The sequence below is a fragment of the Lactuca saligna genome, chromosome 1, assembly GCF_052625555.1.
Source record: "Lactuca saligna cultivar CGN05327 chromosome 1, ASM5262555v1, whole genome shotgun sequence".
In the NCBI taxonomy this organism is placed as follows: domain Eukaryota; kingdom Viridiplantae; phylum Streptophyta; class Magnoliopsida; order Asterales; family Asteraceae; genus Lactuca; species Lactuca saligna.
Window position 1 is genome coordinate 173670838 of NC_136417.1, and position 14890 is coordinate 173685727.

The window sequence follows — 14890 nt, forward strand, 5'->3', positions numbered from 1 at the left end:
TGGGGAGCACTGAGGTAGTGCTCAAGACGTCAGAGAAGATTCAACAGGTCCGGAGCAGACTTCACACTGCTCAGAGTCGGGTGGGCAAGGTGCCGTACAGCCTTGATTTTCCAGCCAAACTCAGTCATATACACAACACTTTCCATGTTTCTCAACTGCGAAAGTGTGTAGTGGACGCCTCAGTAGTGGTACCCTTGGAGGACATTTAGATTGTTGACAACCTGAACTACATTGAGCGACTGGTGGAAATCCTCAACCGAAAGTCGAAAGATTTGAGGAACAAAAGAGTGGAACTCGTGAAGGTGCACTGGGAGCACCAGAAAGGGTCGAAGTAGACTTGGGAGATGGCGGACGAGATGATGGAACATTACCCCGAGCTGTTTGAGGATCTAGTAGCAGACTTCGATGACGGAGTCTAAAATAAGTGGGGGAGATTTGTAGCACCTGGTTCTTGGTACATATTATTTTATTAATATTTTTCATTTTGTCCTTGGACTTGGCGAGTTGAAGGATAAACTCGCCAAGTAGAAGCGGGATGAGACGCGGGGTTTAAGCTGTGGACTCAACGAGTTGGGTCCCAGAATCAGCGAGTAGGCCCTATCTCGACAAAAACCCTAACCCAAGGGTTTGCACCCTATTTAAACACCTTAACTCTGCCTCCTTCGTCCCATTTGCTCCTAGAAGACCCCCATAGCAAACCCTAGACTTTATTGATACAATCTAAGGCATTTGGAGTGATTTTAGTGCTTTTGTGATCCAAGGAAGGCAGGAAAAGCTTGAAGGATCAAGAGGAGGCTAGAAGGATATGATTTTGAGCATCAATTGAAGTCTTTAGAAGGTATAAAGTCTATATCTTGTTTGTTCTTTTGGTCACCAACCATGATTGCAAGCATGGATAGGGGTTGATGTTTCAGATCTAGACCCTTAGAGGGGTTACAAGGCAGAAAGGAGTGGCTCTTGCACTCAAAGAAGGCCCCATGCATTGTAAGAGATTGTTTTAGGACCTTTTGAGCTCAAAGTCCCATGCAAGCACGTAAAGGTTGTAACTTTACATGCTAGATCGATTGTAGAAGCATAGATCTATCTTTTGATCAAGGGGTGAACATCAGAAATTGAAGATTTAGTGATAGGACGTGACCAACTCGACGAGTCCATTCTTGGACTCGACGAGTGCAAGGTTTCTGTCCCATATCAGTTGAGGGTCATAAGGACCTAGTTGAGTGTGCAACGGTTTTAGGGGCTCCTAGGGAGTGACCCAACGTTCTGGACTAAGTCATTGTTCTGGAAGTTCATGGGACTCGGCGAGTGCATGAGCAGACTCGACGAGTCCAAGGCAAAATTTGTAAGGATGAAGATGAACTCGACGAGTTGTTTATACAAATCGGCAAGTCAAGGACAGGACCTGTGTATCAATTGAAGATGAAATCGACGATTTGTTCATACAAGTCGGCGAGTCAGATGAGGATTTAGTCGATGTTCATTTAGAAGGAAAACTCATCGAGTCATCGCCTAACTCGACGAGTAGAGACGGGTATAAGGAAAAATGGATGGATAGGGACTCGGTGAGTCAGGTCAACTAGGAGTTGACTTTGACTTTGATTTGGTCATGGAGAAAATGGTCATTTACCCTAAGAACAGTTAGCAATGTATGACTAAGTGTTTTGTGGGAATTATAGCCGGAGGATTTCCGGAGCAGCAGTGGTAGCAATCAGAGGATTCCCACACAGATCAGTAGCTGCTACGTGGGGAGTTACCTTCCAGTAGCAGTGGGTCTATGGCCATAATGTCGGCCAGCCAGTAGGAGTTGTATGATTAGATGATTGTCTTTGTGATATCATCTAGGTTTGCTACTATCTGATATGTTATATGCTAGCATGATATGTTATATGTGATAGTAGTAGAGTTCGGTTGTTAGGACCGAAGGGTAGGTCAGACACCCCAAATATGTCTAATATTATGTGCTGATATGTTTATATACTGGCATGATATGTTATATGTGATAGCGGTAGTAGGTGGGGAATAGTCCCCAGGTTCGGTTGTTTGGACCGAAGGGTAGTTCGGACACCCCATATATGTCTAATATTATGTTTTTGTTATGATATATGTGATAGTAGCTGTAAGGGGTGGAATAGTCCCCGAGGGTCGGTTGTCAGGACCGATGGGTAGGTCAGAACCCCATAATGGCTTGACATGGGTAGGTCAGCACCCCAAAAATGGCTTGACATGGGTAGGACAGCACCCTATAATGGCCACCTGGGTAGGACGGCACCCTAGATATGTCTGATAGTATGTTTGTGTTATGATATATGTGATAGTAGCAGTAAGGGGTGGAATAGTCCCCGAAGGTCGGTTCTCAGGACCGACGGGTAGGTCAGCACCCCAAAATGGCTTGACATGGGTTGGTCAGCACCCCAAAATGGCTTGACATGGGTTGGACGGCACCCCATAATGGCCGCATGGGTATGACGGCACCCGAGAATGGCCGCATGGGTAGGATGGCACCCTAGAATGGTTGTACCGGCTAGGTCAGGCACCCCAGAATTGCTCGGCAGTATGTATCCTATGTGATTGCATGATATGTGGTACGATGGGGGAACTCACTTAGCTCGTGCTTACAATTTACAGTTTTCATTTCAGGTATCTCTTCATCAAAGGGGAAGGAGTTGGCGTGGTAGTGGCACATCATACACATACTCTTTGTTTTCCGCACTATGAGTTATTCTGGGAATTGTACTCTGACATTATTATGTTTTTACGATTCGGTTTTCAGATACGAGACATGCTTTTATTAAATGATATGACTGGTTTATTTTTTGATACAAATGTTGTGCAAATCACTTAATCAAAAATGAAAATTTTGGTCGTGAAAATTGGGTCGTTACATTAGGTAAAAGGTAAAATTGTGTTTTACCCTAGTTTAGAGTCTTAGTTGTACTTTAGGATCAAATTATTAATTGGATCTTATTTTATGATGACAACGCATGTATTTTCAGACCAACAACCAGTGATTTGTCAATAAGATTCAATAGTTTGAGGTGAGTTTCCTGACTATGTTTAATGTGTCGAAGGAACCAATGTCGGCCAATAGTTTATTATTTTAGGATGGTAGATATATGCCCGATGCTTAAATGTGTTATACATTAGTATGTGTACTGAGCGGGGGCTTGATGTCACATTTGCTAGTATTATTACATGTTTATATCATAATTTATGTACAAGGTGGGGCATTATTTTAGGTGGAGCTTGATGATTGACAGATTTGTAAAACAAACTGGGCTCAATGTCGGGTGGGCCCCGAGGCTGGGTTGACCCGATGCCGATCGTGGCCCGATGAAGGGCGGGGCCTAGAATGTGTTTATTATGTATGTTATGTGCTATTTTGGATAAGTTAATAAGCATTAAGCTGATGGTTTTCAATTTATGTTTTAGGTACTTCTGGTCAAAAGGGAAGAGCCTAGGATGATTGCAGAGCACACACCATCTTATTCCACATTTTGTGATTTACTCTGATATTTTGTCATGTAGTGATACACTTTGATCCATCTTGGTTGTATGAAAATATTTTGGATTACAGTTTTAAAAAATTTAAAATGAAATTTTTAGGTCTTATTTTTGGGACGTTACACTATCTACAATTTTGTTTTTGTGATGTACATTTTACTCATCACTGTTTTGTAATTTCTTTTTTCAGAATTGGTGTGGAGTTTGGTGTACATGTTACAAATTCCTTGTTACTTCCAATGTTTGATCTCACCATGTTCAGGAAAGAGGATACTTAGAATATACATAGTATTGTTAATAAAGTTTTTCTATGGAAATGTAATTATTACAAATTTAGTTTTATTATGTAATACAGTTACTTTTCTATTAAAGACTTTATGTATTAAAGGTTCATTTAATTTAAAAGACAAATATGCATGATACAATTATTGTCTTTTATTAGTGATAAATTTTCTCAAAGATTCAACCTGAGAAATATCTCCATTACTTCAGTTAAATAAAATTAACTTCCCCGTTTAGATTATTAAACTTTCAATTACCCTTGATGCTCTTATAAATTCCGAAAATTATTCTCATCATTTTAACCTATTTTTATTAACTAATTTGATATCCCTTTCTAAAATTCTTTCTATAAGAATGTACAATTATAATGTCCCTTGGGTGATTAGAGGATTGGTACCTATAGGGCCTCCTTCTAATATTTATCGATATTGCAATGCTACATATCTCACGATGAGGATGCATTATCATGGGTATTTCACAGGGTGGCCTAAGAGGAAGTATGCCACTGAGAAAGATACTTATGTGGATTTTGTACACATTCATAAGCTAACTCATCAAACACTCCAACCAATTGCAGGTGAAGTTGACACTAAAACAAAAGTAAATTGGTGCTCGCTCAAAGAAGGTTAGACATGGGTTTTGGTCTCATAACACTGCACATTGTTGATAGATGAAAGTAACCCTCGCTAGCTATGGAGTGCATCAGTAATGAGAAGACTTGAATTGCTATATTACGAAGTGTTTTAATGAGAAGTGATAGCAAGGAGTATTATCGTCTTCACTGCAGACTTTTACAGACCGGCGATAAGGAAGGAAGTGAGACGTGTTCAAAAGAGCTTTTGTCTTTTGCTATACCGCAATGTCAGAAAAGTAATGATTACTTTTTTTGACTTTATGTGTAGGTTGGTGTTACCTATCCCACTCATGGGAAACATGGTCATCTTAGTCTGGATAAATATTGTATTATCCTATTTGTAGACTTATACTATTTCCTTCTATAAATAGATAGTCTTGTAATCATTTGAAAGTGTGTCCAATTCCATGTTCCTTGTAAACTTATAAATTTTAAATACAAGTCTCCTTATCACTTATAATTCTGTGTTCATCTTTTGCTGTTCTTCATTTAATAATTTGTGTTTGACTACAAACCATGTTATGATTCAACAAATATCTCTTTCAGTTGCTTATAATTAATGATGTATGATGTTGTAATGCTTCGTTTATAATTCCACTATCTTTTATTGTTAAGCTTTATCAAAGATCCATGAGATTAACTTAATTTCCACACCATAATCTCTTTATCATTAACTACTTCTCTCAAGTATTTTTATCAGAGCCATAGTGGTTACTTTTTAACTTTCTTTGAAAATTCATAATCTTTTCTAAAGAAAATCTAAGATTTAAAAGGCCTTGTATACCACTTAGCTCATCTTTTTCGAATAAAGGATAGTGGAAAAACTATACTCATTAAATGTATATAACAATGTTGGAGGTTCTACTTGAGCTCCAATACTTGTTACAAGTAAATATCATCACTGGTCTCAAAGAATGGAATGATACTTACGAAGACTTGGAAAGGAAGCTTGGAGGTGTGTCGAAAAAGGACCACATGTACCTTTCCTTACACCCATTGTCACTAATGGAACTCAAACAAGACTTGGAGATGGTTAAGTTTCCATGACCAGACCTACCAATGATGACATCGACAATATGGAGATATATGAAATTGTTTTATATGAAATCTCTTGTGGAGTCCTAGAAGCTTTGATCTTATTATTAACTATAAATATGCAAAAGAAATAGATGATGTTCTTAAGAATATTTATGAAGGAACATAACAAGATCGAGAAAGGAAGCCAAAGTCAACCTTGAACGATTTCAAAAGCTTCAAAGCTCTCCCTGGAGAAAGTATTGATGATTCCTACAAAAGATTCAACCTCATCATCACCATAATCTCAAATACAGGCATTACTCTAAGTGATCATGAAATAAATATGTAGATCCTAAACGGTTAAGGAAAACAGTGGACTATGGCGAACAAGATAGTTTAAGGAGATAGCAAGATCATGGTGGACCACTCACACATTGTAGTCATATAAAAAATAGATGCAACATGATGATAAAGAAGCTATCCAAAATCGGTTACCCTTGGTTAGCCAACAGTTCAACATGCTTCCACCACCAAACTATTGCAAAAATGAGTAGCCTACCAGACCTCCCTTTAACTGTAGTTACACACCTTTAACACTTACCAACTCTACTAAAGCATCAAAAGATTATAAACCATATGACACCATACTTGGCACCGAAAATAAGAAATATGAAGTTCTCATGTGCCAAAAATGTCATAAGGAGAATCACTTTGCAAAATTTTGTAAGGCTAGTATGGTTAAGAACAAAGCATTCAATCTCATAATCGCTCAAGAGATTCAAGACAAGGAAAGAGCAATTGAAGAAGCATTTGTAGCACAATTACAAAGATACCATCAATTATAGTCCTTGGGAGATAAAGATGATGAAACTAATAAAAAAGGAAGCGAGGAAATTTGTATCTCAGTAAAAAAAGGGGTGATAAAACTAAATATGGATCCACAAGGATGAAAAAAAAATACTGCTTCATAGCAAAGGAATGAAGCCTCAACATCATTGAGAATGTAAATTTATTGATATAGGTAAACAGCTATAGCATGCATGACTTTGAACTTCACCTAGAAAAACTTACTTAAACGAGTGCAAACTTCCTTATAGATTATAAAAAAAACATTGGATGAAAGGAACATAGCATCCCAAGAGTTGTATCACTTGAGAGAAAGACTAGAAGATAAGAAACGTAAGGTCACTATGTTAGAAAAACCCTTGAAGTTAGGAAAGGGTGCTAGGTTGTTTAGTGAAACTCAGTTAGATGCTTCTTTTAGTCAATGGGATCTGAACAAACTAGATATTGTACATCTAAATAAGTTAATAGACTCTTTATTGAATGAATAGCAACCAAAAATCTAGTGAATAACGGGTATGTAGATAATACATACAATTAGGGTTAGTCAAATAGTTCTAACACCGTAGAGAAATCTCCACCATGGTTTGATGTCGAACATCCTTTTGTCCTACTTGACATGACCTTTCATTTTCCAATCAATGAAAAGAAATACCTTAAAGACTGTTGGATAAGCTGTCTAAGTCCATAACGAAATCTAGTATGTACTTGACCCGACCCAACATGGTCCATTTGGGTATATACTAAATGAGAGAAATAATACTTGTGGTTTATTAATATATTATAATTTCTAATATATTATTAAGTATTATTTAATTAGTATTCATCAATAATTAATTAAGTGATCAAAAGATAACTAATTAAATATATGGGTTGATTATGTAAATCATCCATAATTTGTATAGTGGGGTAAAAGGCTCCGTGGATTATCAAGTTGGGTTAAACCCGCAGGATGCTCCACGGATGCTCCATGGGAGTTACAAACCCATGGGTCATGGAAATGAAGAGTCATGTCACATTAGGGTTTACATGGTGTAAACCTAGATGTGACACACTATATAACGAACATGATATTGACCAAAATTGTCTACATGAACTTACAAGAGGGCTAGGCTGATTTTTACAAGTGTTTGCATTCTCTCAAAGTCATTACAAAGCGTTTGGTGTTTTGTGAAGCATTTGAGGCATCACACTTGGGGTGCTAGGCTCTCAAGGTTTTCAAGGAATCAAATCAACTACAAGGTATGTAATTCTAGCCATCTTTTAGATTAAAAGTTCCCCATGTATGCTAGATAGGATTATGAACCTTGGAAATCATATTTTGCATGTATTTTATACAAACATAGATCCAAGGTTTGCTAGGGTTGCATGTAACCTTAGGGGTGTTAAAATGCTCAAAACCCATCAGTGGTATCAGAGCCTACACTTGTTTGTTAATACTTGATGCAAAATAGAGGAAAATTCTAATTTTTGAGCTGTCTGCATAGGGGACTCGACGAGTCCAAGTGAAAATGCATCCAACTTGGCAATTCAGTTCGTGTACTCGACGAGTTGGCCATGCATGGTGCAAAATTTCAATTTTTGCTACTGGAAGTGGACTACAAACATTACCCTAAACTATTTTGGTGCTATGAAACTTGTTTTAGATGGTGTAATGGGTGTTTTATTCCATTTACAATGGCTAATTTCAAATTTTCATGATTTTATGTGTTCATATGTTCTTGAAACTTTGATATGAATATTCATGTTCTTATGAGTTTTTTTGATAGATCATTGGAATTACTTGTTTAAATGATTCATTCATGATCACTATGTGTTTTAATTCAGTTCATAACTTTTCCTCAACTTATGGGTAACCAAAAGTCTCCGTGTGTTAAAAACCATTAAAAGAACACATAAGATATAAAATGAAGAGTCTTCATTTTAATAACTCATAAGTTATGAAATTGAAAGGTTTTGTAAAGTTACAAAACTTGCCCTCAAGTTTTGGAACATATAAAGTCACTTAATAAACTTTAGTTCCAACCCCTAGATTTTTAAAAATTAAAAATTTCTTTCGGAAGATAGTTTTAATGTGATGATTAGTTTCCTTTAGACGTGAGTTATTCATTGGGGCCATTTGGTAGACTATTTGTGTCGAATAGTTAATTTCAACATATAGTTTCTTGCTTGGTGCATAGTCATACGATACAACAAAAGTTGAGTCTACATCTCAAATAATTCATCTAATACTTCATACTTGATTTTAACATATATAAATAATAACAATCTACAACCATGTAGTTTTGTATATTTATAACATGTCCAATATATAAACTACACCAATCCGCAATCATGTTGCTTCATCTGCTAGCCCTGCATTAAACATCAAATAAGCTTCTAAGTCACATATTTGAAGAAATTGTAAAATAATAAGTTGTTGATTGTGCCTTATTAATCACATAACACTTCTTTGTACACAATGTTTGATGTGTAGATTCCATCATTATCAAATGTTTTTTCTGGCTTTACTAATAACTTGGTATTGACACGTGATATTCCTCTGGACAACGCCACATAAAGCTGGCCATGTGAGAATACCGATTCTGGTAGATAAACACCTACATTTGGAATTGTTTGTCCTTAAGCTTTATTGATTATCATAGAGAAACTAAGAAGAAGTGGAAACGGCTTTGTCTTAAGTTTGAATGGGAACATCTCCTCGTCAGACATACATAGAAGAATTCTTGGTAAAACATTCTTTTTCCAGCATGTTGGCCAACAGCTATCTCTGCATCAATGACATTTTGTTGGAAAGCTCGACATATCAATCTGGTGCCATTACATAACCCATTTGAAGGATCGATATTTCTCAAAAGTATTACAGGGCACTCAGTTTTTAACCGAAGATAATGAGGGGGTACACCACTAACATTTAGCGAGTTCAAATATTCCATCCGATATAAGTTATTTTTGTCATCTTCCGCTTCATCAAAAGTTATAGTAAACTTTTTGCTCACCAGAAAATCGTTCGATAAACTTATTATTAATCTCATCAACACTTTCATTTTTAGTTGACAATATCGCCCTCGAAATGATAAATTTTTAATCGACGTCGTTGGATTGCAAAGAAGGAAATATTGAATCAATCAGAGCGTCCACTGATTTAGTTTTATCAGTGTATGGAATGGACATGTTATCAGGTATACGAATATAGGGAGCTTCTCATCTGTGATGTCTTGCATTGTCCGATCGACTGCTTCTACTGCATGCCTCTTAGCCATTGCTGCTTCATCCCATATGATTACCTTTTCCTTGTGAAATGTCTGATCTTTCCCACTTTGTTTAGTGATCTTGCACATCAAGTTATTATCAAGATTGAGGGGAATTCCAAATAGTGAATGAGCTGTTCTCCCTCTTGGAATGTTGTTAGTCGCAACACTTGATGTGGCAGTTGCAAGTGCAATAAGACCACATGCACGAATATTGGCCAACAAAGCTTTGTACAAAATGTCTTTCCAGGTCCACCGGGACCATCTATGAAGAACACACCCAAAATATTTTGATCCACATGCCTCATTATCTCATCATATGCAAACTTCTGGTCTAGATTGAGAGAATCCCGCGTATGTAAGTCTTCATATTCCACATTTATAGAGTATTCTTCTTGCACCTCATGATAGCCTCTTGATTGTAAATCGATGTGTGGACTGACATTTGGAAGGTCATAATCACTAAGCTTTTTACTCATAGATTCTAGGAAGAATCTAATGTCGATGAGGACCATATTTTGCACTCGCTCGGCACATCCATATTGTGTCCTATAATCTTCAGAAAGAGAAGCATAGTGGTCGTCCCATAATTTGTGAACATTTCCTGGTTCACAAAAAATCAGCATTGTCGCAAATAACCTTCTCAGTGCGCTGGGAAATTGAAATACGGAAGCCTCTATAAGACACTGTGATAAATTATCATCGATCTCCATTAAACCTCTTTCAAAATCTGCTTTTCGAAATGTAGGTTGTAATACACCATTGGCTATGTATAAATCTTCAAAGCAGGTAGGCCCGGTGATATGACATAAAAGCAAGCCTAGGTAGTATCTCTCTCCTTCAGCCGGATTAGCATAATCAAGTCAACTAATCATTGATTTATGTTCCCTGGTCCTCCAACAATGGTTGCTCCGATTCCATGTAAAATTCTTGGGAAAATCCTTATACAAATATTTTGTTGCATTCAAATCTTCTTTATTCTTCTTGAAACATGCCGTCAACATTGAATTTGTTTCTTTCTCCCTAACAACAATGTCTTCTATTATGTCACCGTCTTTGAATCTAACCAACTGTTGATTCAGGAGATGTATTTGCAAGGCCATCACACAACTGTGGATTTTTGAAAGAAGAAAGCTAAAAACTCGTCATAATGCCTCAAGTGGAGACACATAACGTTCGTCTTGAAACCTTCGTATCTCATTAATAACAACATTTTCTTGGCCTTTATCAATATGGATAACTTGTTTTTCATGGCCCTTATAAACATATTTGAAGAGGTATTTCACAGACTTTATACTCGAACAAAGATCAACGTTGATATGACAATTAAACATCATTTACAACTTTGGGTTCTATAGAGCCACCCATCTGTTATCCGATGATGTATTTCTTACAATCACCTCAATTCTATTATTTCTCCTTCTATATAATGGATATGAGTCCTCTCCTTGTGATGTCCTTTCATTGAATTGCCTAGGATATCTGAAACGACATATTTTTGGCACACCCTGCATACATGGACTTTTATCCCGTAAGCTACCACAAGGACCGTGCATCATGTGACTTTTGACAAGATCATACATTTGAGGAACGCTTATTGGATCGGGAATTTCCGCACACACAAGTTTGTCATAATTGTCTGGATTATTCTGTTGGATAACGTGTCTAAGTCCATAACTATTTCTGCTATGTACTTGACCCGACCCAGCATGGTCCATTTGGGTTGCATGGCACCAAGGAATTCGATAGAATAAATGAGAGAAATAACACTTGTGGTTTATTAATATATTATAAGTTCTAATATATTAATAATATTATTTAATTAGTTTGATCAAGAATTAATTTAGAATTAATTAAGTGATCAAAAGATAACTAATTAAATGTATGGGTTGATTATGTAAATCATCCATAACTTGTATAGTGGGATAAAAGTCTCCATGGATTATCAAGTTGCGTTACACCCATAGGATGCTAAATGGATGCTCCATGGTAGTTACAATCCCATGGGTCATGGAAATGAAAAGCCATGACACATTAGGGTTTATATGGTGTAACCCTATAAGTGTCAACACTACATAAAGAACATATTCTCCACTAAAATCGACTACAGACAAGAAACAAGAGAGCTAGGCCGATTTTAGAAGTGTGTATTCTCTCTAAAGTCATTCCAAAAGCATTTGGTGTTGTGTGAAGCATTTGAGGCGTCACACATGCAGTGCTAGGCTCACAAGGTTTCAAGGATCATACGCAACAACAAGGTATGTTATTCTATCTTTCATTCAAGTTAAAAATTGTTCCCCATGTATGCTAAATAGGAATATAACCTTGGAATTCAACTCTGCATGATTATTAGACAAACATAGATCCAAGGTTATTAGGGTTACATGTACACTTAAGAAGTGTTAGAATGCTCAAACCCCATTAGTTGTATCAAAGACTAGGCTTGTTTGTTGATTTTTTGTGCGAACTGTTGAAAAAAATTGTTTTTCTGTTTTTTGCTCGTATGAACTCGCCGAGTCCATGGGGGGACTCGACGAATCCATGAACAAATGCAAGCTACTCGTCGAGTCTGTTCTTGCACTCGACGAGTATAGGCTGCAGTTTTCAGAAATTCGACTTTTGTTGCTGGAAATGGACTAGAAACATTACCTTAAACTGTTTTGGTACTTGAAAACTTGTTTTGGATGATGGAATGTTTATGCTAATTCATTTGCAATGGCAGTTATCAAAATTAAAAGTTTTTAAGTGTAATTTTTTATTATTGAAATCTTCATATTCATGTTCTTGAACTTATCAAGATTAGATGATCATAGGAATTGCTTGTAACCTTCATGGTAGTTAATTCATGATCATAAAGTGTTTTAATGGAGTCCATAACTTGTCCTCAAGTTATGGAAAACCAAAAGTCACACTTTTATTAAAGCCATTAAAAGAACACTAGAGTTATAAAAATGAAGAGTCTTCATTTTTAATACTCAATTAAATTCATTAGTTATAACAAATGAAAAGTTTTCAAAGATTACAAAACATGCCCTCAAGTTTTGTAACAAGTAAAGTCTTGATTAAAACTTTAGTTCCAACCCTTAGAATATTAAAAGTTAAAATTCAACCCTTATAGTTTATAATATTATAAGTTAATATATATATATATATATATATGTGTGTGTGTGTGTGTGTGTGTGTGTGTATGTATGTATGTATAAGATCAAGTCGTCTCACCGCTAGTACGCCTCGTTCACGAAGCCGGTCTATAAGGGGGTATAAGGTTGTTGCCTATAAAATGGGAACTTAATGGATCTCCACTCTCACCCACCGCTTCCTTGATCGGTGGAGGGTCGTTAGCCGAACGGGTAGGACAAGGTCTTATAAATTCTCATTAAAAGTATGATGAATATTATAAAGTAACTAAATGTTTTATTAAATTCTCAATCTTAGTTACTTTAGGAAAAATGTGAATAAGGTGCTAATCCATGAAATTACACTTTACACTTTGTTTAAGTCGTTCGTGGAGCATGTGTCGTTAACCGGCACACTAACTTGGACTTAACAAGGTAGGTAATGGTTGATTTAAGGTTTATCATAGTATCGGTGGAACGTGTATGGTTTACCGGGAAATCGATTGAGTGGTAAACTTTAAGGGTACCAAGTAATTTGTTTGGTTACGTCACACCTCGTTTTATGATCCTCGGTATCGTAGTCACAAAACTTGGAGGGCACACTCGAGATTGAAACATGCCTTTGAAAAGTTCATTGAATCTCAAAAGAATCTAGGAATTTATAAGAACCAATTTAAAACCTAAATATATTTCGTTTTTCACGGTGGAAATTGGTGAATCGTCATTCACCTACCTTTCAAATATGTTATAGTGTGGAGTGCAGCATACCTCTTGTAAGTTATAATATATTGTGATTGGATCCTAGACTTAATATTACATTTGGGTGTTTTATTAAGGACACTCTTAATATCTAAACTAATATTGTCCTTTTCTTTTAGATGTCTTCCAACGATGCTGCTTCTGGCTCTAATCCTAATGGCTCCTTTAACCTTATGAACTTATGTGGGAAAGTCACTTTTGAAGGATGCAATTTCAATGAATGATGAGACAAAGAATATGTCCTTCATAAGGAGTTGAGGGAGATTGATGAGACCACTACAACTCCCCAGGAGATCGCTGACTTCAAGGCACGTGAAAGGGATGCTACCAAAGTGGCATGCATCATGTTGGCCACAATGACAACAGAACTCCAAAAGTCCTGTGAGGAGTTCTACCCTTTTGAAATGCACCAAGATCTAATGGAAAGATACCATCAAAGTGCACGACGAGAGAGGTATGAAATCGTCTTCTCCATGATAACAACCATGATTATGGACGGAGAGTACGTCATGATCCACATGCAGAAAATGCAAAGGTATGTGGATCGGTTGATGAAGCTTCATGTGAACTTCCCTAAGGATCTTGCAATAGATATCATTTTTCACTCCTTACCATCGTGTTATGATCAATTCCGCATGACATATCACATGAATAAGGAAGAGGTCACACTCAACAAACTTCAGGGACTTCTGAAGACCGCAGAAACAGGTCTTAAGGGAAGTCGGTTGTTAACACTCCTACTCCAAACTCCGCTGCAGTTTTGGCAATCGGAAAAAGTCAAGGGAAGAAGAGGAAGAGCTCTTCGAAGGGTACCAAGGCTAGGACCCTTGATGGCTCTTCTTCAAGTGGAACCAAGAAAGGTTTCATCACTCCTTTTTTCTGACCCAAAAGAGGCTGAATGCTTCTATTGCCATGAAAAGTCACATTGGAAGCGGAACTGCCCCAAGTACCAGCAAGATGTGAAGGATGGGAAAGTTAAACCCAACCATGCAGGTATTTACATTATCTTATATAATAACTCACCCCATTCTAACTCTTGGGTCCTCGATACAAGTTGTGGTGTTCATATCTGTTCTAATTTGCAGGGACTAAGAAGAAGTGAGAATGTGGAGCAGGAAGAATAAACTTAATCATGGGGAATAGGAAAGCTCTACCTGTCACCAAGATTGGAGTTTATGCTTTATCACTAAGTAGTGGGTTTAGTTTAGACTTGAACAAATGCTGTTATTCTCCAGAAATGGCAAGAAACATTATTTCCTTTCATGCATTGTATAAACAAGGATTTACCTTCTTATTTGATCATGAAGTTGGTTCGATTAATGCTTTCTTTAATAATGTTCTTTATTTTAAAGCATTACCTTTTGATGGTGTGTATGAAACTGTATCTGTGGTTGATAACTTAGGAAATAATGTATTGTGTATTGATTTTGTTAATGATAATAACTTGGATAAAGCATCATTATGTCACTATCGTCTTGGACATATAA

The 14890-nt window shown here is 36.8% G+C and overlaps 2 protein-coding genes across 2 annotated transcripts; both read right to left on the reverse strand.

Moving 5' to 3' along the window:
• Positions 1 to 8710: 8710 nt before the first annotated feature.
• On the reverse strand, positions 8711 to 9324 carry LOC145013837 (uncharacterized). The gene is made up of 2 exons (XM_078972205.1): positions 8988 to 9324; positions 8711 to 8877 (listed from the first exon to the last, which is right to left on the reverse strand). Exons 1-2 carry the CDS (start codon positions 9322 to 9324, stop codon positions 8711 to 8713), a joined length of 504 nt encoding a protein of 167 aa, XP_078828331.1.
• An 81-nt stretch (positions 9325 to 9405) lies between these two features.
• LOC145013853 (uncharacterized) lies at positions 9406 to 10241 on the reverse strand. The gene is made up of 2 exons (XM_078972206.1): positions 9856 to 10241; positions 9406 to 9793 (listed from the first exon to the last, which is right to left on the reverse strand). Exons 1-2 carry the CDS (start codon positions 10239 to 10241, stop codon positions 9406 to 9408), a joined length of 774 nt encoding a protein of 257 aa, XP_078828332.1.
• Between the last annotated feature and the right edge of the window lie 4649 nt (positions 10242 to 14890).

Coding starts and splice junctions, on each gene's coding strand:
- LOC145013837 (XM_078972205.1), bottom strand. CDS start 9,324: ATGAAAGTGTTGATGAGATTAATAATAAGTTTATCGAACGATTTTCTG. Junction 8,878..8,987: donor CCAAGAATTCTTCTATGTAT/GTCTGACGAGGA, acceptor TTCCAAATGTAG/GTGTTTATCTACCAGAATCG.
- LOC145013853 (XM_078972206.1), bottom strand. CDS start 10,241: ATGGAGATCGATGATAATTTATCACAGTGTCTTATAGAGGCTTCCGTA. Junction 9,794..9,855: donor TCTCTCAATCTAGACCAGAA/GTTTGCATATGA, acceptor TGTTCTTCATAG/ATGGTCCCGGTGGACCTGGA.